The sequence below is a fragment of the Artibeus jamaicensis genome, unplaced genomic scaffold, assembly GCF_021234435.1.
Source record: "Artibeus jamaicensis isolate MK-2021 breed Jamaican fruit bat unplaced genomic scaffold, CSHL_Jam_final contig_391, whole genome shotgun sequence".
Classification (NCBI taxonomy): domain Eukaryota; kingdom Metazoa; phylum Chordata; class Mammalia; order Chiroptera; family Phyllostomidae; genus Artibeus; species Artibeus jamaicensis.
Window position 1 is genome coordinate 24794605 of NW_026521814.1, and position 27151 is coordinate 24821755.

General features: G+C 38.0%; 1 protein-coding gene and 1 long non-coding RNA gene across 3 annotated transcripts in view; one reads left to right on the plus strand and one right to left on the minus strand.

Moving 5' to 3' along the window:
• The window catches only part of LOC128627392 (uncharacterized), a 34222-nt gene extending 15019 nt beyond the window's left edge, over positions 1 to 19203 (plus strand). Inside the window, exon 4 of the long non-coding RNA XR_008391578.1 lies at positions 19030 to 19203. This is a non-coding gene — a long non-coding RNA (uncharacterized LOC128627392). The remainder of the gene's footprint in view (positions 1 to 19029) is intronic.
• Positions 1 to 27151, minus strand: part of STAT4 (signal transducer and activator of transcription 4) — a 98842-nt gene that overhangs the window by 3404 nt on the left and 68287 nt on the right. For both annotated transcript variants that reach the window (XM_037162946.2, XM_037162947.2), the window contains 14 exons: positions 26449 to 26600; positions 24752 to 24910; positions 23734 to 23826; positions 20935 to 20994; positions 20611 to 20628; positions 20430 to 20523; positions 18313 to 18357; positions 7545 to 7628; positions 5934 to 6032; positions 4259 to 4394; positions 2288 to 2337; positions 1572 to 1666; positions 1134 to 1270; positions 675 to 866 (listed from right to left, as the gene is read on the minus strand). In XM_037162946.2, coding sequence (XP_037018841.1) covers positions 675 to 866; positions 1134 to 1270; positions 1572 to 1666; positions 2288 to 2337; positions 4259 to 4394; positions 5934 to 6032; positions 7545 to 7628; positions 18313 to 18357; positions 20430 to 20523; positions 20611 to 20628; positions 20935 to 20994; positions 23734 to 23826; positions 24752 to 24910; positions 26449 to 26600 — 1414 coding nt within the window. The remainder of the gene's footprint in view (positions 1 to 674; positions 867 to 1133; positions 1271 to 1571; positions 1667 to 2287; positions 2338 to 4258; positions 4395 to 5933; positions 6033 to 7544; positions 7629 to 18312; positions 18358 to 20429; positions 20524 to 20610; positions 20629 to 20934; positions 20995 to 23733; positions 23827 to 24751; positions 24911 to 26448; positions 26601 to 27151) is intronic.

Below are 27151 nucleotides of genomic sequence, written 5' to 3' on the forward strand. Positions count from 1 at the left end.
TTCTGAGAAAGCACCTGGTCCCTCCCACACCTAAAGCTACTATAATCCCAAGGGAAGAAAGGTATAGGTCAGACCCATACTGGCCAGTGCCTTTGTGGGACCTTCTGACCCTGAAAGCCACATGGCTAATGGCAGCGCCAGCCCCATATGCAGGTTCCTGGAGGGAGTCCGAGGGCTGACACTGGCCAGGAGAAAAGCTGAGCTCTTTGGACGACTGCTCGGCAGTTCCCCAAGGACTGCACTTTAGATGGGAGAAGGAACTCTGGGCACTGCCTTTGGTTTTGGTCTGGCTGCGGTTGGCTAGGTTTTCCTCCAGGTCCCAGAGGGGATGGGCTCTGACACAAGAGTCTGCCATTCTCCCAGACTGTGCTACATTTGAATAAAAACCTCCTTCCTTTCTCACCAGCCTCTGCCTCTGGAATTTGCCTATGTGACAGCAGGCAGATGAACCCTCACTTTGTTTAGGTAACAGTTATAGCTGGTGAAGAGTCCTAGCAGTCCCTTTTTAGTAACTGCTGACATACCACTTCCTCATTAAGGTTTTGACCTCCACATAACCCTTGGATCTTGTAATGATCAAAGTAAACATAAAAAAAGGAACTTCGTTTACTTTTATCCAATACAAGGTCATTTTCCAAAATATCAAGAAGAAAAGTAAACAGAAAGAGCCTCACCTTCGTATGGCTGGGAGCTGTAGTGTTTACCGAAGGCTTTGTCTTTGGGAATGTCGGGATATAGGTACTTCAGAGGGTTTTCGGGAATGTTTTCAGCCATGATAACCTTGTAGTCTCGAAGGATGTCAGCGAATGGCAGAGCCGACAGCCGGCCTTTATTATAGGGTTCTACAGAGTGGAATCTTACTTCTCCTGGCAAAACAGAAAGCAAGGGAATTATCAGGTCTCTCGGGCGTTCTTCGTGACCTTTCTTCCTGCCCATGTGATCTGCATGTCTCTGGTTATAAAAGGATGCCGGCCCTTCTGGGCCGACTGGACAGGAGCAATCGCTGTGTGATAGAGGACACCCACACAGGCAGTGAGAAATTCGTGGTACACACTATACACTTTTGAAAACCGAAATACTGGTGACCGAACTCAATACTAATGTCGCAGGAATAAGCAATAATGAACATGTACCGTTTTCAGAGTGGTCCACCCAGGTGAAAGTTATTCCTCCAAGGTGGCTTTCACTGAATCTTAACAAAAAGGTTCCGGGCATCTTATCCTTTAGCAAGAGTCTTTCCTTCTCTTTGCTGACAAAGCCCATGACATACCTGAAGACGGAACAATGGACAGTTTTATCTTATCAAGTGCTTTAGTTTACTGCATTTGCATTTTGCATTTTCAGAAAACAGGCCTAAATTTATTTTTAGTGTAACCAAAAGTTAATGATATCTGGAATACTCGTATACAGATTAAAGTAAATATCAGCATTCTAAGTAGAATGTAAGAAATTGCAACTATTCCTCCCCCCACCCCCACGTGACACTAAACATGTAAAAAGAAAGGAAAAAACCAAAAGCAAACAAATAAAAACCTCATGAACTGATAGGGAAAATATAACCTGTAACTCACCCATCAATCCAAAGGGGGAGAATGTGTTTCTTAATTAGATCTAATATTGCTTCAAGCCAGGTCCAAAAGGTAAATGATTTGCCAGGTAAGTGTTCCTGTTAGCATAAACAAGTACAGCACAATAATTATTTCAATAGTAATGTTGATATAATAATTCAAGTTCCTTTTTTCAGTGAAAGATTTTCTTTGAGATGTTTTAGAATTTCTTTTCAAAATAACCTTAGCCAGAAAATCCTCAAAATCCAGATCGTGATAGGGCAACTTAAAGAGGACCACCGTTATAGCTTTACTGACCTACACTATGAAAAATGATAAACCCAATTTTGGCGAGGACACGCAGGAATATGACCTCTCATTTCTGGTCAGGACTATAAATCCAGACAAATTTTTCTATGAGGCCATCAGCCAATGTATATCAAAAGCTTTAAATATTCCTTTAACTCTTTACTCAACAATATTTTAGAATTTTTATCTGAAAGAAATATTTAGACAAGTAGAAAAAGGTATATACAAAATCCTAATTGTAACATTAAAAAGCTAACCAAAATTGTAAATGTTGATATCCAACTGGTTGTTTATAATGTATTTCCTATATCTTTCCAAATTAAACACATGTTGCCGTTGATATTAAAACAGTGTAATTGTCAGGTAGGAAAAAAGGGAGCACTGTTTTTTTTAAAACATATAAATGATATCCCCCCTTCCCTTGTTTGTACCTTGCAGAACTTGGACCAGGTGAGATGACCATCACTGTAGCTAGATTGGACTAAAATGAAAGAAAAGAATGAAAATTTTATTAAAGAAGTAGAATCTTTAATTTGGTGCTCAATGTAGATCCCCCATCTTTCAAGTATCTCTTATGCACCTGCTATGTGTTTACAATGTATTTAATACTAGCAAAAATATTTTATAAAATTTATGATCTAGGGGAGAATTCTTTTCCATGGAGGAGCTAAAGATAGCTTTAGGAAGAGGCTAGGTGTCTAGGCCCAAGTCTCCATGAATGGGCAGTAAATAAATTGTCAGAGGAGAAGGAGGAGCAGGAATAACATAGGATGAAACACAGTGGACATGAATATGGCTTACAGAGAAGACAGTGGGAGCAGCCTAAGGTTGGAGAATAAACATAAAATCAACTTGTATAAGACTAAGCCAGATTACCCGGAGCCTTGACTTACCATGCAAAGAATGGACCAGAGGTTTATTAATCAATAAGGAGCCATTGATTGCTTTGATCCAGGGAGGTAGAAGGATACAAGTGTTTCTATCTAATTTTCTAAGAAAAGTATGCTAATAGGAATACATTGATAATCATCTGAAAGTATATGGTGGCTATCTATGCTACATATTTAAAAGATTTATTCACCCACTCTCAAATATTTATTGATTTCCTACTACTGTGGTTTATGAATTAAATAAGGATCAAAAAGGATATTTACATTAGTAAATGTTATAATATTCTTAAAGACCTGATTTATTTAAATACCGATTGATCATAGTCACGAGAGGCAACCCAGCATCACCAGTGAGTCAAATGTAACCAAATCATACACATTTTCTTTCTTTCCTTTTTTTAAAGTATATTTTGTTGATTATGGTATTACAGTTGTCCTAATGTTTCCCCCTTTGCCCACCTCCGCCCAGGACCCCCTTCCCTCCAGTTCCCCCACCCTTAGCTCATGTCCATGGGTTGTACATGTAAGTTCTTTGGCTTCTCTGTTTGTATGCATCCTTGGCCCTACTTTAGCTAAAAATATATATAAATCCAAGTTTAACTTGGTTTTGGTGCTAAATGTGCTTATGCCAAACTTGTCAAAATATACATATCTTTTCCACTTCTTTTAGAGAAAGCTTCATGCCATAGTTACTACACGGAGTACCAATAGGTCTGTTTGGCAAATTTCAGAAATGTCAAAACTGGGATTTTCTTTCTTTTTTGAAAAGTATTTTATTTATTATTAGAGAGAGGCAAAGGGAAGAAGAAGGAGAGGGAGAGAAACATCCATGTGTGAGAGAGACATCGATTGGTTGCCTCTCACATGCCCCCAAATGGGGACCTGGCCCCCAACCCAGGCATGTGCCCTGACTGGGAATCAAACTGGTGACTCTCTGGTTCAGAGGCCAGCACTCAATCCACTGAGCCACACCAGCCAGGGAAAAACTGAAATTTTCTTGATATAAAGAATTATATCAATAATATAAAGTGCTACCTAGTGGTTTTTAATTTCTATTAAATTCTGTGGTCCTAGAATCACCTATTTTCTAGTTGGTTAATGACCATAATGATATTAGTATGAAAAATCAAGGCACCATTAAGACTTCACATTATGCTCCGTGGAAATGGCATAAGAACATCCCGGAGACTCGAGTGTGAGATGAAACGGAAGGGGCTTTAGAATGAGACAGGCCTAGCCGTAGCCTGTGCCCTAACTGCTGTAAATTAGCCATGCAGCCATGGCAAGTTACTTCACTATCCTCATTTATAAAATAGATTATTCTGCCTTGATAATCATTACTCTGCCTTAAAGAACTTAAAAAAAAAGTACATAGTATTTAGTCCTGTGCTTGTCACTCAATAAATTGTGATGATCATTGTTACTATTAGTAGTAGTAATGTCACCCTGGTTCTTTAAAAGGCTTCAGTACCAAAAAACAGGGGTAAGTCCCCCGTGTCTACCAGCTCTCACCTGTAAGCTTCTCTGCCAGCATATTGAGTTGATCTGAGTTAAGGCCACGACCCACATATGACGAAAACTGCCAGCTCATTACTTCCAGGAGTTGACTTAAAGTGACAGATGGAGGATTATTAAAGAAAACCAAGTTCTGAAATAGAGTTGTAATGATTATATTTATTAATCACATCGAACACACTGTAATTCAATATATAGGATTCCTGATTTAAGCCCTTTAGGCCAACCTAAACTAACAATACAGAATAAAGAAGAGAAACTGGGATTAGTTTGTACGCCAGACTCTGGAGGCAGGCTGTGCACCAACGTTTTAGGAACTGTATGTGATTTGCACCCCCAAATTTCTCATCTGCGAACAGAGAAGAATCTGGGATGGTTAGTGTAACAGATTTGGTGGCTTTCCAATAGAAGAAGAATACTGAAGAAAGCTAAGTGCAGCAAAAACACTTTTAGGCTGGAGAACAGATAGATATATCCTATCTCCTCCCCACATCCTGGAGTTGAATGGAAAGCTCTGAACACATGTACCTCCTAATAGAGAATGACATTTAATTTCAGGGATGATGGCTGTTTTTGGCTTTAATGACCAGGTGACTTCTCTAGTGAACTCTGTTCTTCTCACTGCAGGCTAGGAGGGAGCGAGACACAGTGCTTTTCAGCACAGCCTTCCTCTGCAGTTAATGTCAGATGTCAAGGCACAGGAAGGTGAGAAGGCATATGGCTGAGTCATTTTCTGCGTTGTTTCCTTATTAGGCACATTCAATTAAAGGGAAAGAACACTTAGAGCTGACTCATTATGTCTGTTCTTACTACTGGGACCAAGTAAAAGAAGTCTTCCCTTTGGAAGCAATATTTGCTTTGAGTTAAGAAGAAATTTGTTATTTACGTCTGACCTATTTTCTCTAGACCTTGGTGGTTTCCAGGACAACACACTGAGGTTTTGTAAGAGGGGAGGGGGGGAAGCGCTTACTCATCTTTTTTGCCACACCCTTCCCTGGTTGGCTTTTAAGAAGGGCATATATTCTCTGCTTGCTTTGTTACTTGAGGCCAATTTTTGATCAATGTCTCATATTACCACAAGATGGCATTAAAGCCCACCTAGAGCCTAGAGTGGATTAAATTAGTAACTAACTTCAAGGGATCAAATTTACAATCGACTCAAAAACTTGTGCAATCAGAGTGTAGTTGGGCAAAGTTGATGTATAGTTATTTGGAAACCACTTCTCTCCCTCTGCAAAGGCCTGTGTGGGGGCATGGGCAGAAGTAGTTGAGGAGGTAAATGCCACAATCAGAGATCAAATTCTGGAGCAAGGTGTCTCCCCGCAGCCTAGATAGCAGAGCCACAGGATGACCCCAGAACTCTCTCTGATGGAGATATTTGGGAGCTGACCAGACCCTCTGTCACTGTTGCTAACCCGAACTTTCTCAGGGTCCAAGTACATTTGAACATAAAACTTTAAATATGACATGAGAGAGGAATTGTACAACTAGATATATTGTAGTTCTGAAATAAAACTGAAAAAGACATGCAAAATTTTTATTCACACATATATTTTATAAAAGATTATATATATAAATGTTATATATTAAAAAATCTTTTGATGCAGATAGATTTTGTTGACAAAGCAAATCAAATAGAATTAAAGGAGGAGAATAAGAACGGAGACTCTACCTGGGAGTCGTTGGTGGACACATTATACCAAATGATGGATGCCCAAGCATTAGGTAACTGACTGACATTGGAAATCATCACCACAGGTAATGAGCTGGTCTGGTTAAAAACAAAAAGGGCATAGTTATTACAGGTAGTTGCATCTTACATTAATTTTAAACTTGACCCTTTCCCCTAAAAGGCCATCTCAAGCCAATCCCATTCCTCCAGTCCTGGTGTTTACACTGCCCTGGGCACTAAAATGACTTGTGAAGGCACTGAAACTTTCTGAGCATGTATGAGTCAAGGTACAAGGGAAAAAGAAACTATACAACCAGGAATCCTTTTGAAAGTGCTTGGCCAGTCAGTTTTTCTAGTATCTTCCCTGTTACCATGTAAATATTTATACTTTCTTATATGACATACTGCCTAAAATGCAAGTAATTAGAGCTTGTATTAACTTAGCAACTATTTTTTAAATAAGTTACATTAAAGAGTCCAGCTTTAAATTTATCTCTGGAATGGATCAATATGTTCAAATTATGATCTGATATCTAATTACTAGACATAGGAGTTTTAATTGTAGAAGACGGTGAGGTAAGCAATATTGGGATACAAAGCATTATGGGAGACAGTGCTGCCCGGTCTGTTGGTGTAGAACTCAACTGAATAGTTTTGGTACTGTACCTTTAACCTCTGGCATAAACAGACTTTTGCAGACTAGCCTGGGAAACTAAGCAACTTTCATTAGTTCCTCCCCAGCAACAGAGGGTAGACAGCTGTAGACAATGGAATAACCAGTTGAGGAACTTAACAGCTCATGGAAACATGTTCAGGAAAAAAAGATGAGCAAGGAATCCATGGAAGATTTTATGAATATGTTCACATTTGTTAAGATAAAAAGCAAAGGTAGAACTCTAAAATAATACATATCATGCAAACAGGGTCATACTCAGGGTGTGTTAAATTGTTCTTATACATTCATTTATTCAACAAATGTTGAGCAACCGCTGTGTAGCGGGCATTGTGCTAGTCACTGGTAACAGAATGACAAATGAGGGATGATGTCCTGCCTTCAAGGAGCTCACCATTGGTTGTGTTCAATTTCCCCAAAGTTTCTTTATTCCTTCTTTGAGTTCAATGGTGAATGTTATAAAAGGATCCAAACAATGTACTGTGATGTTCCTATCATTTATCTTTACTGATTATATTAGAAAAACATTTCAGAGGGATTTTTGTGTACAAGTTAAATTTTTTAAAATATATCACTATGTGACATGGCTTAAGAATACTTATTTCTCTTTAGGCTTTGAGCATCCATGACTCAGAAAAATCCCAGAACGCAAAACAAACATGCGATGTGGCCAACAAATTATTATATATATATATATATATATATATATATATATATACACTTGATAATGCCCATGAGATTTTAACATTCATATTTAACCAGAAAAGTATTATGTTGACTAATCAGAAAATATTTGACATGTTGATTTTCTAAATTAAGGAAAAAATAATGAGCAGGGATGTACTGAAACCTAGAAAAGACTGAGGTTTTATCTACAAATGCTGACCAATTCCTGAAAATGTTATTAGTAAATAGTAGATGTTTCTTAAAATACCTACCTCCAAATCTATTGTGAGGCCATAGAGGCAGATCTGTGTTTCAAACGTTATGGAATGAAGCTCTTCTGTCACCATGTGGCAGCCCTAAAGGAGAAAGATAAGTTTTTATCTTACAAATGTAAACTTGTTACCTATTATTAAGACTGGTTCTATAAAAATCAACACATTCTTAGAGTATTTGCCCCCAAATGTCCTTCAGGATGGAACATTTCCTCTTATATTTTATAAGTTATTTAGAACATAGAGAGTTTCGGTAATCTTCATTTCCAAAAACACAATAATTTTGTCTCCAAAACTATATAATTTCTGACTTTTAAAATTCTAGCACATTTTCATCAGTTGAAATTCAGACAAATAGTTTTTTTTTTAATTTTTGGAAATTAGTCCTTTTGACTTACCAACTATTAATAAAGAAAACCATATCTATATCTATATCTATGTACATATATAGATCTCTATATCTCTATATACATATAGATATCTATACACATATAGATGTACATATACAGATATAATATAGATATATAGATATAACAGAAACAAATCAGTATCATAATAAATTTGTTTAGAAAGAAAGCAAAATTTCTTTCTGGTTAAACATGGTAGGCAGAAAACATATTTTCTCTGCTACCTCTAGAAGCATCAATAGCATAATAGCTGGAATTTTGTTTACTTTAAAATACGGTACAACTCTAATCCAGATCACCTAGTGAGAGGTGGGGCACTGTGGAGTGAGGGTGGCAATAAGGCTCCATGTGCAGTAGAACCAGGGGTCTGAAGCATTGAGCTCCCAAGGCTGGAGAATGAAGAGGGCTGAACAGGAGAGGCAGTTACAAGCCCTGGTCCATGCAATGAGGTCCCACACTTCCCCAGCCCTGTTTGGGGGCAGGAGGTTTACTCTCTGGAGCTCATGAAGCAGAGGAACTAAAGAGATTCTCTGAATTTTGGGTATAAGATCAAGCCAAAGGCAGAGCTGAAGAGAGGAAGACCCTGTAAAAGTGTGTGGAGAACTCATGCCCCTTCCTGTTTGACATCTTCAGGAAAAATTTGGGAAGCAGACTAGGCCTAGGGAGACAACTACAGACACTGCCTTTGGGGGTCCCCGAGTGAGAAAGGTCCTAATAGTCACCCTTACGTCTACAGCTCCCACCATGCACACAGAGCTTCCAGTCCTTAGTGTGCTTTTCTTGAACATAAACAGCAGGCCAACGATCATCAAACATTTGACAAACCCTCCCACATGAAATACAGATGCAAAAATCAATAACAAAGAACTCAGAAGAGAAAAATACAAAAAGCAAAGAGTTTAAGAAAAATATCATAAAAACCAAGTCAAGCCCAATTTCATATATTAGTTTAACAAATAAATGGCATGGGAAAGGGCCAGATCAAGCAATTATAATGAGTGGGCACTCCTCAGAAACTGATTTGCACAAACCAACCATAAAGAGATCTTTTTGAGACAGTGAAGAAGTTTGAACAATTGATGACATTTTATTAAAGGTTTTAACAAATTTATTATTTTTGTTTTTGTGACAAGATATTGAGGTTAGGTTTTTAAAACTTCTTATCTTCTAGATAAGAGATACCTACCAAAGTATCAGTTATTAAGATCCTTTACTATCTAGAATTTTTAAGTTCTCCAGAAAAAAATGTGTGTGTGTAGGGGGAAATGGATGAAATAAAATAAGCAAAACATTAATTGCTGTTCAATTTGGGTGATGTATAAGTGAAGGTTTGTTGTATGTCTTTCCATACTTTTATATATATTTGTGTTGAATGTACTAGAAGTAATGTAGATACATAGAAGAGGGAGCCCCCAAAGCCAGAATTATCTTCTGGAGGGCAGGCCCCTTGTCCTACAGGCTGTCTTCATTAGGTGAGTGTTCTAGGAACCCATCTGTGTCAGTGTACCAGCTGGTGTTGTCGTGAAAGGCTGTGTTTGGCTTCAGTGAAATTTTTTTGAAGACTCTTTCAATATGTTTGTTCATTTCATGATGGGTAATTTATGAGCCCACCTGCCCACACTGCCCTGAGTGTTCATCAGTTTTTGACTAAAAATAGCATGACCCTCATACTCCAGCCTGCCTATTCACCCCATCTTTCCCCACAAGGCTTTTTTTCTCCTTGGATAAAAAAGTCTTTAAAGGGAAATGTTTTGCTGATGTGGAAGAGATGAAACAAACAAACAAACAAACAAATGGCAGAAGCACTAAAAGGCATCAAAATCATTGAGTTCAAAAACTGTTTTGAGCAGTGGAAAAGTCTCAATAGGTGTATTGCATCAGATAGAGAGTACTTTGCAGGTGACTGGAGTTTAAACATGTAAGAAAAATACATAATTTTTTATCAACAAGTTCTGGGTTTTTTAAAAGATCTTATTTATCTTTTTTTAGAGAAGAGAAGGGAGAGAGAAAGAGAGGGGAAGAAACATCAGTGTGTGGTTGCCTTTCATGCCTCCCCCCACTGGGGACCTGGCCTGCAACCCAGGCATGTGCCCTGACTGGGAATTGAACTGGCAACCTTTTGATTCGCAGGCCAGCACTCAACCCACTGAGCCACACCAGCCAGGGCCAGTTCTGGGTTTTTTGGGTCCCTCCTTATACAGTTTATTAAATAATTCTTAAAGATGTTTTTAAAACTTTATTAATACCCTCATAGATGTAACAATATATTACATTAGTGAAACAAGAATAGGATACTTTTGAAAGAAATATTTAGAAAGTAATAATAAACTATGAAAAATATAGTAAGATAAATATGCTCAGTAGATTGAGCTGGTGTAGCTCAGTGGATTGAGTGCTGACCTATGAACTGAAAGGTCACCCATTCAATTCCCAGTCAGGGCATATGCCTGGGTTTTTGGCCAGGTCCCCGCTTGGAGGGTGTGTGAGAGCCAACCAATCAATGTATCTCAATGCAACATACAACATGCAACATGGATGTTTCTCTTCCTCTCTTTCTCTCTTCCCCTCTCTTTAAAAATAAATAAATAAGATCTTTAAAAAATATATAATAAGAGAAATAGACAAGTCAGTAGAAGGAATGGAAATAGAGTGGAAAAAATGCTTCAGAAAATAAAACAAAAAATGAAAAAATAAAAGATAGGATAGAAAAGATAACAGAGAATTAGTATAAAAACTCCAACAACAAATCAACAGAAGTTCTAGAAAGAGAACAGAGAAAATGGAATAGAGGACATATTAAAGACAGAACCCAGTGGTAACTTCTCATACTCTGCTGGTGGGAGTTTGTACAATCACTTTGGAAAATAATTTCTCCATATCTAGCAAAGGAAAAGATGCACTCTCTAAGATGATGGTGAAAGAAAATTAGAAATTAAAAACAAAAACAAAAACAATTGTGCGAAAGGATCAGAATATAATTGGCCTAGATTGGAGCAACAGATGGAAGGTTCCTGGTGGAATGATGTCAAGAAAAAAGAAAAAGATAGACATTCAGGTTGACCTGTTTGACCAAATTTTCAAATTCTGTAGCAAAGTATGGGACTATTAGTGACAAGTACATAAAGTAAATTGATCAAAAAAAATTGAGGCAACTAATAAATACAGAGAAAACTAAAAGCAATACAAAAGCAGGAATATAATAGTACTACATTACATGGCTCAGCTGTTAGTAATTTTTTATGATCATAGACGTGTAAATATTAAATATTTTGACTAAATTAGAATATGTCATATAATGATACTATGAAGACCAGGAGAAACTTATAAGTATAAAGTGCTAGTATAAAAGAACCATAACTAACTCTTTTATAGAAAGAATGCAGGAGTTAAATGTACAAAACAAAAAACTAAGGAATGGCAGGATGATATTAGCATGATATTTACAGCCCCCAAAATGATCACCTCTGGAGAGTGCACTTGGAGTGGGAAGGAGTGGGACAGAAACTGCGGTTCTCCCCCGATGGAATGTCACAGCTCCTGCTGTGTGCCCAGGACCATGAGAACTGTCATCGTGGAGAGCTTGGTAGAAAAACAGGATCTCTGGCCTCATGCCAGGCCCTACTGAGTCAGACACTCAACAAGAACCCCAGGTAGAATTTGTGAGAAAGTTATCCTCAATGTGGTATATCCACACAGTGTTCAGTCTCAAAAGAGATGTGAGAAATTTGGAGGCCGTGTAGAAAACTTAAACAGTTTCCACAAATCAGCCCTGTCTGAAAATGTAAACAGAAGTGGAATTATTTGACTAGAAAAGTCAGGGGTGGGGTTGGCGATGGCAGAGTCAGCCCTGGGAGGAGGGAGATCCCATACTGAACATGTGGTAATGACAAGGCAGAAATCAATTTGATTAAAGTTAAATATTAAAAATAGTTCTGATATGATGTCATGAATAACAATTACAGAAGAAGACTTTATTGACAGTGAATGTTAAAATTAGGATTTGTTACTGAGAAGGAAGTAGAGAATTAAAAACTCCTCTCTTTCAGGAGTGTCCAACCTTTTGGCATCTCCAAGCCACACATTAAATGCACTGCAACACCTAATCAGAAAACAAAAACCTCATAATGTTTTAGGTAAATTTACGATTTTGTGTTGGGCCACGTTCACAGCCCTGCTGGGCTGCATGTGGCCCGCAGGCTGTAGGTTGGACACCCCTGGTGGATCGTCACCACGATCTATCTACCTTACGTCGCCTGTACATAGTTACCTTCACTAGAATGGGATTGCTTCTTACTGGGTTTGTAGAAAGTTATGCTAAATGAAAATTTTGTGTGAAAATCCCAGTATATTCAATACACCAAACAGGCCCTCACCCCCATCCCTTCCACCCCTTTTTTAAATAAATCCTTAACTGTTTCTTTGGTTGAGCATGAGATGAAGTAGCTGGCTTGTGTTTAGGCATAAAGTTGAAAAAAACCCACATTTTTTAAACAGTAGAAAATCTCATTGCCCTGTGAAGTCCACAGTTCCACATTCACTAACTGGTGGCTTTCACATTCTCGCTGAATTCAAAAGCAGGATGAGACAAGCCTGTGCAGAACAGTGGAGAGGCCTGAGGCAAGTGCACAGATGGAGACCCACAGAACATATGTCTAAATATTTAACCATTATAAGTTAACCAACTGCTAAAATATAGCCTAGCCTCCTGCTTTAACATCTAAGCTTTCACATGACTGGACTGGCCAGGTTTTAACTTCTCCAAGTCTCGCTGGAACATGGTGGCTTGGGAGAATGTGGTCATCCGCTCCTGTGCGGGGCCTCGTGTGACTGCTGTGGCCTTAAGGCCTAGGTGCTTGTGCCTAGGAGTGTCTGCATTGATGGTGACACCTGTGCGTGGGTAAGTGCGCCTGGAGAAGAGGCCCTCACAGGCCCTGGAAGTAGTCTTGAGGTCTTTCAGACTGGGAATTCTGGTCCTGGAATTCTGGTTCAAGGTGAGCACGTTGCCTTAAACTCAGAGACATCTTCCTCTGTAGAGAGGTGTGGCTGGAAGACGGCCAAAGGGAACCTTTTTGAATATGAAGTCTCGCCCCTCCCTGACTCTAGCCTCTATACTTTAATTTATATGGTTAATTGTATATATGATATGATCATTCATTGTGAATAATTTCTTCAGATTTTTGAGTTATGGCACCCATCCAAAATGTGAAAAATTGAGACTCCACAAACAGAGCAATGGACAGAGCAAAGTTGTCTGTTAACTTTGGGGAACGACTTTGTATTTTAGGTATTACTTTACTGAACTGGAATGTGGAATGTGGACGGTGAGAGGTTTCCTCAGTGATTCAAACTAATTTCCAAGGTTTACTTAAAAATCCCTAATGCAATTGTGAGGCACATTTAGAACAAAATCCATCAAACAAGCTGACTTACATCACACATGAGTGGAGAAAAGCAGCTGTGAGAAAAGGAAGCATCACTGATTTTCAAAGCTTGCATGGCTACCTCACGGTCTCCATTACTCTGTCAGTACAACCCAAGCCAGGGACACTATTCCAGTTTGCAGTCCCAGGAGTCATGCCGTACAGATTAAGAAAGTATCATAGGTAAGACACACCATTAATGTCTGTATTAAAAGCCATTCTAATCATCTGAGGTGATTGTAGAGTTAAAATATCCATACTTATGATACTTGTATGACATTGAATACTACAACTGAATTGACTGTATTGTACTTCTAAAGAAAAGTACCCACAGGATAATCTGCTGAGAAACTGAAAAACTGGCTGAACAACTTGAGCAGGACTCCACCTGGAAAAATACACCATCTCATGAAAGGCAGGGACGGATGCCAGCACATCCTTTTTTGGTTCCCCTGCTCCGTGCCTGACACTACTCCCTGAAATCTTTTTAGCAAATGGTTAAAGTGTTTAGCAAAGTGTTAGCAAATGGTTGTGGCTTTTAATTTGAAAGGAAACCTCTGCTAAGTAAATATGACTGTGATAAGGATAATTTTCATCTAAATTTTTTGCTCATGTCTTAACAAGCCATAATCTATGATAATGTTGCACAAGGAAAACTATGTGGAATAGACCATAACTACGTTACTCCATTAAATTGATGAATATTCATTAAGTACCTATCATGGGCTAGTTACTGAGTTAGAAGTGGGGAAACAATTATAAGAGGGGAAATAATGGTACAAGCACATGAATTGGCCCTTTGTCACAGGATCATAGCAAATGAATGTAAAATGACAATGAACTCTCAGCCCATAAAACAAGGCAACTGCATGGAGGGTATTATATTAAAAAATCTACATTGTTAGTATTTTTCTTATACTGACACCTGTATTTTAAAAAAGCAATTACAACTACTTAAATTAGTTCAGGAGGAAATCCACTGCCAGTGAAAATGTCTGGGCGAGTTGGAGTGTGAGTTGCGTGTTTGTGTTTGAGAACACGGAGCCTTGAAGGAACACCTGTTCTGGCTATTTTGTTAGGTGAAACTCAAGTCATCCAGGCTTTCCTAGTAGCCTCTTGTGCCTTGTGCCTTTCCACCACATAAACAAAATTACCTAACACCTCAGTCTGTGGCTAAAACTGTCATTTATTAAATGACAGTTAAAGCCTGCTGACAAAGAACACACTAGAGCCACTGCAATTCCAGCTTCCCTGTTTATAAACAGTTTTGACATTTCAACAATCACTCTTTAGCTGCCTTTCCAAGGACCTTCAGGAAAGGTTGCTTCCTGGGAATGTTTGCTTTACAGGGACAGACGAATGCCCTCAAAGTCTGACCACTAGCTAGGTAATGCAATTGTTTCTTTATGGTGACTCTTACAAGAAAAGAACAAAGGTGGGAGACAGAGGCAGTATTGCTAACTTTGCTTTTGTGACAGTGTGTCTACAGATTCCTCAAGGGGTGTTGTAAAATTCCAAAGCAAATTCTTAGACTCAAATTTATTTCTTAAAAAATCTAAAGACCCCACTCTGTGTTGTACTTTTGTGGGTTATGGACTCTTAGATAAAGGAGCTTCAGAGATTGTCCAGTCCAATAGTTTTCAAATGTTTTTTAATGTTGGAACATATTCTTAAAAAGGAAATTTCCTTCTGGGGTTCCATTCTGTAGAATGCATAAAATAGAGCTCCACCTTTCACCAAACACTAATCTAGAGGTTGATGATCAGAGGTTGATGATCTAGAGGTTGATGAAGACCAGATGATCATGGTGCTCTGAGGTTTCAGGGACCTGGGGCCATCAGAGGGATGTGCTCAGGGGCCCTTGAAAGGGAAGGTCTCCAGCCAAGCCCTTTGGCAGATGGGCAAAGAAGACTAAGGGTCAGCGATTTGTCCTGGGTCAGATATACCCCTTTCCAGCACTTCCCCACCAGAGTAAATACACTACCTACTCTTAATAGAGGGGCCAGCCTGGAGAGCTGATGAGGAGAAGCTAAAGCAGACGTTTGCACAGCATATCACAGTTGACTCTCACACACACCATCATCTCATTTGGTTCTCCCGACAAAGCTATGAAGAGCAGGTTAACTTGACCCCCATTTTACAGATAAGGAAACTGGGAGTTAGTGAGGTTACATGGCTTGCACAAGGTCAGCTGCCTTTCCGAGGCAGAGGCCAACGCGATCTATTTCTACGAGTCCACTGATGTCTGCAGGAGGTAAGGGAGTGGTAAAGAACATTTTCTGAGGAAACATTATTTTTGACTTCCTTCTAAAACCTTGTAAGGATTCTGGTGCACGGTAGCTGCTAGCTGCGTGATTTCTGAGTGGGTGGATGCCACAGCAGCTGCAGCTGAAGCAGAAAGGAAAGGATGAGATGCTACCTGCAAACAAGCAAAGATCTCCCTCATAGGAATCCCAGCAAATGGAGGGGGCATGGTGAGGTGAAGGGGTTGGAGGCTGTCAAAGGCGAGTGCCAACAAGCACAGCTTCTTCCAGGGAAGGTTTTAGGGTCCCAGAGGCAGCACGGTTTCATGACCAAGAACAAAGACATCAGAGCCAAGGTTTGTTTCTTGACCTGACAGTTCTGTCCCAGTTTGCCTAACTGAAATAAGCACCATGCAAATAGCACTGCTTCATGGCGGTGTTCCAAAAGTTACACTAATCAACATTGGTGAAGCTAGCGGTTAGTGCCCAGGATATAGTGAAACCCACAGGAGGATGTTTAAAAATAACTTTGTATCAGGATGTGAATTCTTGATACAGGTAAACGACAGCTCACAGAGAAACAACAGGTACTATCTGAAGTTTAAAATGAAGTTATAATCTCTTAGTTTCCTGTTTTTATGAAATTTTGGTTGCTTCAATTCCTGGTATCACGGCTTCATGAACCCCATTATATCACCAGATCTTCCCCAGCTCTTTCCTGGTTTTCCTTTGGTTACCGCCACTGCCTGGCTAAGCCCCTGATTCATTGGTTCATTTTTCTGAGCCTACTTTTGTATATTGTGACTTTTCAATTGTTTCCATAGCACATAAAATGATGTTCAAATCTGTGGCTTTTAAGTGTACCTAGGAGTCATAATAAAATTCATCAGCAGGGGGCGCTCAATACCTTAAAATAAAATTATCCTGATTTGACAAACGTTTCATAAAAAAGGGAAGAAATCAAAGGGCTCTGATATGTACTGTATAATTTTGTTATTAATTAGAAAATATGAGGAAATAAATTCAAGTTAATGTAAGCAGACAGTGTTAATAAGACTGGTTGGTTTTTCTATAGTAGAAAATGATTTACATAGATTTCTGTCTCTGGAGAAATCCAAGATTCTGAATTTATATTCATAATGATGACAATGTATTAAAGAGTTGAGCTATTCAGATTATGACCATTTGATTTTTTTTTACCTAAGAAGTGTTCAGAAGCATTGTGTTTAATCTATTCAGACTTAGTCGGTGCCGTGAAACGGCATGAAATGCCGTTCATAACTCTGGTCAAAATTCCAGTGAGGGGGTGACATGGGCTTTTATTTATAACGTGCTAATGTTTCCATCAGGAAGTTTGGAAAACCTTTATGGATTTCTATAAGGTGGAAAGAATAACTCCCACTTCCTTGGTTTACTGGAATATTCTTAAACTCAAAAGCTCTGCTCAGGCGATACCTGGGCAGCGGAGACAGGTTTGCAGCTCTGCCCCAAGCCAAGGTGCTGCTCTGGCTGGGAGGAAGGCTTAGCTCATCTTGGGCGGGGCTATATTATTTGCCAAATGATCTTTAGAGACTGAAGAATTCTTGGAAGGAAAAATGTGGAGCATTGAACTTGTGATGGATCTTTGTTATTTTGTGGGGTGGGTTAGATTGATTATAGCAGAATGTTGAATTTATAAAGTGCTTTTTTCTTCCAAATAATTCAAAGAGATTTCTCATAGGAGCTGGGAGGCATAAAGCCAGCAGATAGGGTCCACACACCAATCACACCAGAAACAAACCTCGCTGCATTGTGTAGATGGTCTTACACATGCAGCATCTCTGAGCAGAGAGCACTGAGCAGCACTACCCTGATCTCTTAGGGGGGAAAAATGCAGTATTTCTCCAACAGATCATTTGCTGAGGGTCATATTTTCAGTCACTGTCAGAATAGAGTCGAACCCAGGTTTTCTAATTCTAAATATATAGGGCACAGACATATGCCCTAGTATCTAGGCAAACTAAACATGATCTCCAAGACCATCCCCAAGGCAAGACTTGACCCCTCTATCATTTATTGACTCAAATGTGAATGCTTGGACTGCATTCATTTGTTCTTTTGATCAATTAATTCAGTAAAAAGCAAGCCTGAAACATAAAAGCAAGGCAATCGATACCATGAAATAATAGGGCTGTTTTTCACCTGTAGTTTTCACACAATGTGTTATGATGTTTGAGACTTACCTCTTGTTTGTGGAAAATGAGTGATTTTAAGATATTTGATAACATTAGAGGAGTGACTAAAGAAATTACGGCACACCTGTGAAATGTTATATAATGCAACCACTTTAAATCACGTTCTCCAAGAGGATTAAAGGTCATGGAAAGCTGTTCACCTTAAATTGCTATGTGAAAAAAAGCAGGTTATAAAACAGTGTGTACATATATATATTTTAAAGTAATATATGCATAAAATTTAGACTGATGTGAACCAAATTGTTCATAGTCATTTACTTAGAAGGGTGCTATTATATACGGCTTCCTCCTTTTTAAAATAAAATCTCTTATACTGCCTGCAGTTATTAAGCTTTACATTGTAATCAGAGAAACATGAATTTGACATTACATAAAAATATAAAGGGCGGTTTAAGAGCTTTATAAAAATAAGATGTTACATAATTATTTCCTAGAAAAACTCTTGAGGAAAAAACATTTCCTACCTCATTTCCTTTGCTTCCAGCACTGGACTTTATTTCTTTTGGTTGCTTTGTAAAAGAAAACAACAGTATTTACATGGAGAAGCATTATCAGCTAAATGCCAAGTTGGTTGTACCTATTGTAGCACTTTTCTTGGTCACAGTTTTGACAGTAGCCCAGACATCTTCTAACTCATGGAAACCTGACGGAGGTGCCCACATCCAACAGAGAGAAGCTTCTTGTTTCACCTCATAGGATCAGACACTTCCATCGGGATAAGTAAGAAGGTTGTGTAGCATTAAGACTGTGTTTTTTCAGCCAATATTTTAGAAAGAGAAATCATGTTGGAATGTTTTCAATTTTCTTCACCACTCCTTTGAACCTGGAAAGTACTCACTGAGCTAAGCCATGAGGATTCCCAGTCCCTGTGAAGGCCAGTTTAACACAGAGGACTGGGAAATAAAAGATGGGGCAGGTGCCACCTGGTACAGTGAGCACGAGGTAACGTCAGAGGAGAAGGAGATTTACTGACACAAAAATGTTCATGACAGGAACTTAATTTTAAAAAGACAGAAAACAAATTATATAGTGTGCACAATCTCATCTGACTTTTAAAAAAATCTCACCTGATATGAAAAAATAATAGAAAAAAAGATAAGGATGTTAATAGTGTTACCTCAAGGTGGTGGGATTACAGGTTGATTTTTAATTTAAAAACTTTTGCTTCTCTGCCCTGACAGGGGTCGTCGCTCAGTTTGTTGGGCCTTGGAGCACAAAGTGAAAGGTCACTGGTCCCATTTCTGGTCAGGGTACGTGCCTGGGTGCAGGTTCAGTCCCCAGCCGGGACATGTACGAGAGGCAACAGATGGATGTCTCTCTCTCAACATCAATGTTTCTCCCCCTCTTTTTCTCTCTCCCTTCCCCTCTTTCTAAAAATAAATAAATAAAATCAAATAAATTTTGCTTCTCTGATTTTCTGCATTTACTTTTATATTAAGAATGATTAAAGTTATACAAAAAATAATATATATGAAAATGCTTTGAAACTAGAACAGTGTAAAAAGTGAGATCTTCTTGCTTTATATATTATATGTGCTGGAATAAAGACCTGACCACCTTTTGGTAGGTTCCTGTCCTTCCTTTTCCACATGGCTTATTTGGGGAGACAGACAGCTCTAAGTTAAGGGCCTCTTACTGCTTTACTAATTTATTAGCAAACATTGCATATTATTGAAAATTCCTTGAAGATAAAAATTTAACCTAAGTAAAAAAGTGCTGGTTATAAGGATGTATAATATATGACTCCTTATTACATTTTATTTGACAGTCTCACATGGTCAGGTTCACTTAAAAAGAAATCTACTTTTCAATACTGAAAAACAAACAAAAACAAAACTAAATAAAACAGCATAAATTTGTGTATCCAGATACCTTTCTAGTAACATACATTTTTTTATCTTTTAAAAACAGACCTTTGAGGCTGATTCAGGGGTATTCCAACATTCAGGTGAGATACTTCCTAAATGTTAACAAACCAGATGAGTAACATGTTTCTGGCGAGAAAAGGAGTAGGCTCTTTGGGAATCTAAGAACTATGCAAAGAATTAGAAAGAAAGCAAGAAGAGAACTCTAGGTTAAGAGGAAGTGGTAAAAACAAGAAGCAACAGGATGAGGCTGGGTCAGAAGCTTTCTAGACATGCCAAGCCACACTGTGCAATTGTCATACGAGGAACATCCTATTTCCCTCCAAGCTAATTCTCCTAAAATGAAAGTGTCTATCCAGACTTGTTACTGGATATCATTTCTTAAGAAGATTTAAAAAGTGAACCCAAGAATGTCTATCCATGATAAGATGAATTACTTCTGTCATTACCATCAAAATCTATGGACCAATTACTATGTATATTTAGGTACGACTTCACCTTTCTTAAGACCTCAGACCTTCTGAGCTTAGCTTCAGTGTTCCTTCTGCCACATTAAATTCTTCAATAATGGCATGTTTTATTTCTGAATATGTCCCTTAATCTCACACAAGAAACACTAGGAAACAACGTATATTGTGTTACAAGCCCCGTTAGTAAGAATCTGTCTGATCTGAATAAAAAGAGCTTGTATAATTTTACTGTCTAAATTTACTCACCAAATGTCGAAATTCTACTGAGAGACTCCCATTGGAAGATTCTTCGATGGACATGGCTTTGACATGAGTTCCACAAAGGACAAATCTTCGATTACTAGAGAGGAAATCTTAGCTATTTACATGGTCACAGGTAAAATGTATTTATGAGAACAGCAAAAAAGTTCTAAAGTAAGTGTCTTACCTTAGGGTTGAAACATTCCTGTAAAACCAAGAAGATTCTTTAAAATAAGCCATTTAATAGACCTAGTAGAAACTTTCTGTGATACTTTAGACTCAGAGGATAATGTATAAAGCTTCATTTCAAGACTTTATAGTAAAATATTAAAAATAAATCTTTCTTGAAGTTTGGTTGAATGTTTGAACTTCAAAGTCAAATATCCGAAGCACATTGATATGTAATGTTAGAGAGGTAAATTTAAAAGTTTGAAATTATTCAATAAAATACAGACAATTCTTTATAAAAAGTCTTACATTTTTATGTTTCAAAATGAAATTAGATACTTACTTGTCAATTGATGCTTTCACTTTTACCTGATAGTTTAGTTCTGGCAATTTTATCAGTAGTCTGGAAAGACATAAAGAACCAGACTCCCGGTCAGGGTGGATGTGTAGGTAAATATGCCTTACCTTGTTGCACAACTATAGCAAAAAACACAACTGGACTACAAAACAAATATCATGCAGAACTGTCAGATAATTGAGCTATATGGAAATCTTTGACAACCAAGGATTTAAAGAAGCCACATTTATCCAAACTGGCAGGAGAGGCAGAGATGCGGAGATGGGAACAAGAGGTCCTACATCCACATGTGGAGGATGAAAATTGGGAGGGATACCTTGGGGAAAAATGATTCCAGCCTCAGATCAGACCACCCAGCACAGGATTCCAACACCAGGAAGATAAGTCCCCATAATTTCTGGCTATAAAAACCAGTGGGGATTGGAGCAGAAGAAGAAACTGTGGGATTCTCAAGAGACTCCTCTTAAAGGTCCCACAATAGACTTAGGACTTCTACAGACCCACATGATGTGGGACTCAGCACCAAAGCAACAGCTGGAAGGGCAATAGAGCAGTGACATGGGTTGCCCCACCCTGGCGGTTACCTAATGCTCTACCCCATACAACCTAACAGGTGAGCTTTTTTATAATAGGCCACACTACTGAGACAGGAATTCAAAGCAGCTCTACCTAATACACAGAAACAAATACAAGGAGGCTGCCAAAATGAGGAGACAAAGAAATATGGCCCAAATGAAAGAACAGAACAAAATTCCAGAAAAAGAATTAAATGAGTTGAAAATAAGCAATCTATCAGATACACGGTTCAAAACACTGTTTATCAGGATGCACCAGGAACTCATTGGATACTTCAGCAGCATAAAAAAGTTGCAGGTAGAAATGAAGATTATGTTAAGCGAGGTAAAAATCTACAGGGAACTAACATGAAAGGGATGAAGCTGAGAATCAAATCAACAATTTGGAATACAAGGAAGGGAAAAGTATTCAATCAGAACAGCAGGAAGAAAAAAGAATTAAAAAAAAAACAAGGTTAGGCTTAGGAACCTCTGAGCTATCTTGAAAGGTACCAAAATCCAAATCATAGGGGTGCCAGAGAAGAAAAGAAAGAGCAAGAAATTGAAAACTGATTTGAAAAAATAATGAAAGAAAACTTCCCTAATTTTGGTGGAGGAAATAGACATACAAGTGCAGGAAGCACAGAGAGTTTCAAGGAGGATCATACCAAGACACATCATAATTAAAATGCCAAAGGTTAAAGATAAAGAGAGAATCTTAAAAGCTGCAAGAGAAAAGCTGATAGTTACCTACAAAGGAGTTTCCATAAGACTCTCAGCTGATTTCTCAAAAGAAACTTTGCAGGCAAGAAGGAATTGGCAAGAAGTATTCAAAGTGATATAGAAAGCAAGGACCTTCAACCTGGATTACTGTACCCAGCAAAGCTATAATTGAGAATTGAAGGACAGATAAAGTGTTCCCAGACAAGATAAAACGAAAGGAGTTCATCATCATCAAGCCATTATAATCATATAAAATGCCAAAAGGAATTATATAATAAAAAGAAGATCAAAACAGTGAACATTAAAATGGCAATAAATTCACAACTATCAATAATTGACTCCAAATAACAAACTAAGCAGAACAGGAACAGAATCATAAATATGGAGATCATTTGGAGGGTTATCAGTTGGGAGGAGGAAGAGGGAGTATGGGGGGAAAGGTGCAGGGATTAAGAAACACAAACTAATAGGTACAAAATAGACAGGGGGATGTTAAGAACAGTATAGGTAATGGAGTTGTCAAAGAACTTATGTGCATGCCCCATGGACATGAACTAAGGCAGGGAGGATTGCTGGAGGGAATGGGGGTAGTGGGTGGAGGGCGAAGGGTGGGAAATTAGGACAACTATAATAGCACAATCAATAAAAAATTTTAAAAGATGAAAACTCAATAAAACTAAAAAAAATAAAATAAAAATGGAAATCCAATAGTGGTACGTGATTAGGGACCCTATCATGGAACCCCTATATCACCATCAACTTCCCTGAGGTGAACTAATGATTCATAATTTAAAACTTTGGGGCCCTGGAAATTGAAGCGTGATGAATATCTTTGAAAGTTCAACCTCAAACTCATTATTTTAAGTCATTATGAAAAACCATAAGTTTTGGTTGTTGATGCTAATGGAAATGATCAAATATATAGATAAAGCAACAATAACACAAAAGTCCTATGTTTTTAGATCAGGTATATGGTAAATCTAATAAGCTAGTTGCTGGGTAATCACAGGGTATGTGCCACCGTATTTCCTGGTTAGGATATTTGAAGCCTTCCCTGATCTGTCTCCAGTGTATCTTCCTTGCTCCTCGTGCTTGTGAAACAGACCCTGAAAATCATTATCTCCTTAGTCTTATTCTCTTGCAATCCTGCTCTCCTTTGCTTCTGCTCTTCTCTCAAGGTCCTTCCTCACAGTGACCACAAGGCATTCTCTAGTCTCTGCAGCCTTCTCTCCAGTCAATCTTTTCAGCAGTTAATTCCATGATGCCCAAATGTGTGATTCATGCTTTCATCCTAAATCCTTCATGCACTCATCTTCCTTGTCATACTCTTTACCAACAGAGACCCTCATCTTAAGATTTCTGTATTTCCCACAGTTTAGTGGTGGGCAAGCAGGAGTCATTCAATAAAGAATAATTGAAGGAAAGGCACAATAAGAAAAATTAGTCTAAATTACATAGTGGCTTTGGCTCCATAAACACATGAAACGGTAGAAAACATTCTGCCTACCTTAGCTTTACCGTGAACTGAATGAGAGTCTTAAGCACCATTGGCCTCTGAGGGTGGGTTGGCATGCATGGCTGTCGTTCAACCACAAATGAGCTAGAGTAAAAGGAAATAAGCGTGTCACTTGCAAACACTGAACATATCGACAGGCTAAAAACCACAGAGGAACAGGATGCTGTCCCCCAAAAGGACCAAACTCCCTACATTTAGAAGACATCCAAAACCCCATTAAAACCCAGATATTTCCAAAGACTTCTTATTAATAATTGTCAGGGGGTGGGAAAATGTTTAAAGATTGCCTCTAAGTAACAATAGTAATTAATTCTTAATTGTTATAACTGAGTCAAGAATAAAAATTCCTGTCTATTTTATTATACTAAACATAAAATAAGAAAGTAAATTTCAAGGCATTTTTGAACTAGATATTAGGGTTTCTGGTACATACCAGCATTTTTTTCTTTATATAAACATAAATATGTTCTCTACCCTTCATTTCTTAGATATGTACTTTAAAAATCCTTGAAATCGTCTTTTCTAAATGTTGAAAAGTGAACTTTAGGTGGGTGATGTGCTTGGCTCATGGAAAACTGACTCAGTTGATGGGGGAAATATGGATGAATAGTAAAGAGTAGAAATGTTTCTGGAACTCTCTGGAGCTTTAATTCAGTTAACCCTGAAGCTCATTGTTTAGTTCCCTACCACTCCTTCACCTCAACACCAAACCTCCAGTTAGGGTAACCCTACAACCCCACAGGACTGAAGCTGCCATGAGACATTTAAATAGATAACACTTCTTTTTAAAAAGATTTTATTTATTTATTTATTTTTAAAGAGAGGAGAAGGCAGGGAGAGAGAGAGGGAGAGAAACATCAATGTGTGGGTGCCTTCTGCACACTCCCAGCTGGGGACCTGGCCTGCAACCCAAGCATGAGCCCTGACTGGGAATTGAACCAGTGACCCTTTGGTTTGCAGGCTGGCACTCAGTTCACTGAGCCACAGCAGCCAGGGTGATAACACTTACTTTTTAAAAAGGTTGTAGATCAAGAAGGTGACTCTTTCTAGCAGGTGTGGTCTTTGCACGGGGATGGGATCACCTTCATATGTCATTTTGGTAGATTGTTCCTCTAATTTCTCCAATTGTCTTTTGAGTTGGAACAGACTTTCTGCCAATAGTGTGAAGCTGTTAAACAGCAAATGAAAATCACATAGAGTTTTTTCACTTAATCTACCATTTTAACTATTCACTATAGTTAGCCAATATTAAAATATTAAACTAAATTGACCACTGAATTCCACTAAAGACTAGTGAGAGTTGCTTATATTTTCCTTAATCCATTTTTCTCTGAGATGCATGACACAATGTTAAATGTTTTGAATGTTTTCTAATTTATACCTTTAGTTACAGAAAAGAAATCCCTTTTAAATATCCTTTGTTTAACATAGAGAAGTCTGTCAAACATACAGATGTTGAGAATTTGACACTTACTAAAGAACAAAGAAAGAGAAAATTTAAAACTTTAAAAATACATGGTATGAAGAATATTATGGGTAAGAATGCTAAAGAAAAAATATAAAACAAACATGTATGTTTTTTATAACCCCAGGTATTAGGCTGGGACTTATCAATGGACACCTCTAGAGAAAGGTATCTGCTAGGAGTTTTCCTCACTATGTGGTGATCTCAGCTCAGAAATGGAAGTGCGAGGTTGGACCGAAAGTCTAAGGAAGGGGAGATGCAGATGTTGGAGACTGGAAGGGCCTCCAAGTACAGAGGAGGCAGAATGTCTCGACAGACTTGGTAAGTCCATTTGGTCCTGATAGCAGCTCTTCCAACTAAAAAGTTTATAGTTTATTGCCCGCATAATGCTGTGGAAAGAACTGTCAACCGCCACCTCCCCCCGACACTGAATTTGGTATGAGCATCATTTTATTGCTCCCTTTGTTGTTTATCTTGTTTTCATAACAAAAGAGTACAGTAAGGTTAGAGAAACAATGTTTCACCTCAAGGAAAATCAATATTTTTCTTGTTTAAATTATATTCTCTAGTTTTTCTTTCAATCAGATAGTTTTATTTTTGCTTTGATGAAGGGGAAAACCCATCAACATTTCTTTTTATGAAATGGATCGGCTCTAAATACGATTGAAGGATTGGCTCTAAATATGATCATGTCTATGCATACATAGACAGCAGATACCATGTTGTATTAGCCTTTTGAGATTTTTCATTTAAATACAAAATAAATTGCTTTGTTGAAAATACAAACCAATGTTTAATTCTGACATCTTAACATACACATTTAAAAACTGAGACATCTTTTCAAGCTTTTTAAGCTACTGTTTCTTATGTTTTTAAAGTAAGCATATTTATTGCTGGTTTCAAAAATTTGTGTCTTTTAAGATTGGTATATAAGAAAATTAAGCAATTCTTATGCATTTTAGTTTTGCAGTCAGGCACTCATTCCACTGAGCCACACCAGCCAGGGCCTTATGCATTTTATAGCTCTCTATAGATGCTTTCTTTTTCTCTCCAAAAGAATAAAAGAACATGTATACCATTATATCTATTTATTTTCTACTATAGAGTTCCCTCCTGCTAATAAATCGTTAATAAGCTTAGTGAATCAACATTCTAGTCTAAGTCTGCATTCTCTGGCTTAGTGACACTGAAGTTTTGTACTTCCTGTGGTTTTCACTAGAAACTGAAGTCAATGGTTTTACCAGTTTTGGAGCTGGTCGAGCCCATTATGGAGTGGACCACCGATGCAGGCAACTTGCTGCCGCCTCTTCCAGTCTTGGAGCTCTTCTATTAGCATACTATTCATTAACAAGTCTGTTTCATTTACTATTTGTGTCATCTTACTGAGGGCTTCCTAAAAACAGAGATGACTACTGAAAAGATTTTTAGGAGACACAATCTAAGTCACTTATAACTGAACCTATAAAACAATTTGTCTGACCTAGGAGATAAAGTTTTGCTTAAAATTTTGACCAAATATTTTACTAAATACCATGTTCTATTTGCCATACCACTGCCTTTTCAAACAATTAATTGTTATTATAATCAAACGATGAAGGGAAAAGCATGGTGACAGTTAATATCCTCTTAATATCTCAAAATATTCTTATACTATCATTGAATTTGTAACTCCTGTGACAATATCGAATCTTGTAGTCATAAAGCCATATATCTGCCTTTTAAAAAGATACCTAACAGTTGAATTTATATTCTTATAAATATGTTTATGTATTTATTTTAAAATGTACCGACTAAAATTTGAGTCTTTCTGTATTAGTTTTTATGAGTTCCTTGTCTGGGTTTTGGGAGGCATAGTGGAGACACATAATTGTTAAAGGTCCAGGAATTAGAAGATGTGAATTCCTACCCTGGTTTTGCCACAAACTATGTGAATTTGGATTTAAC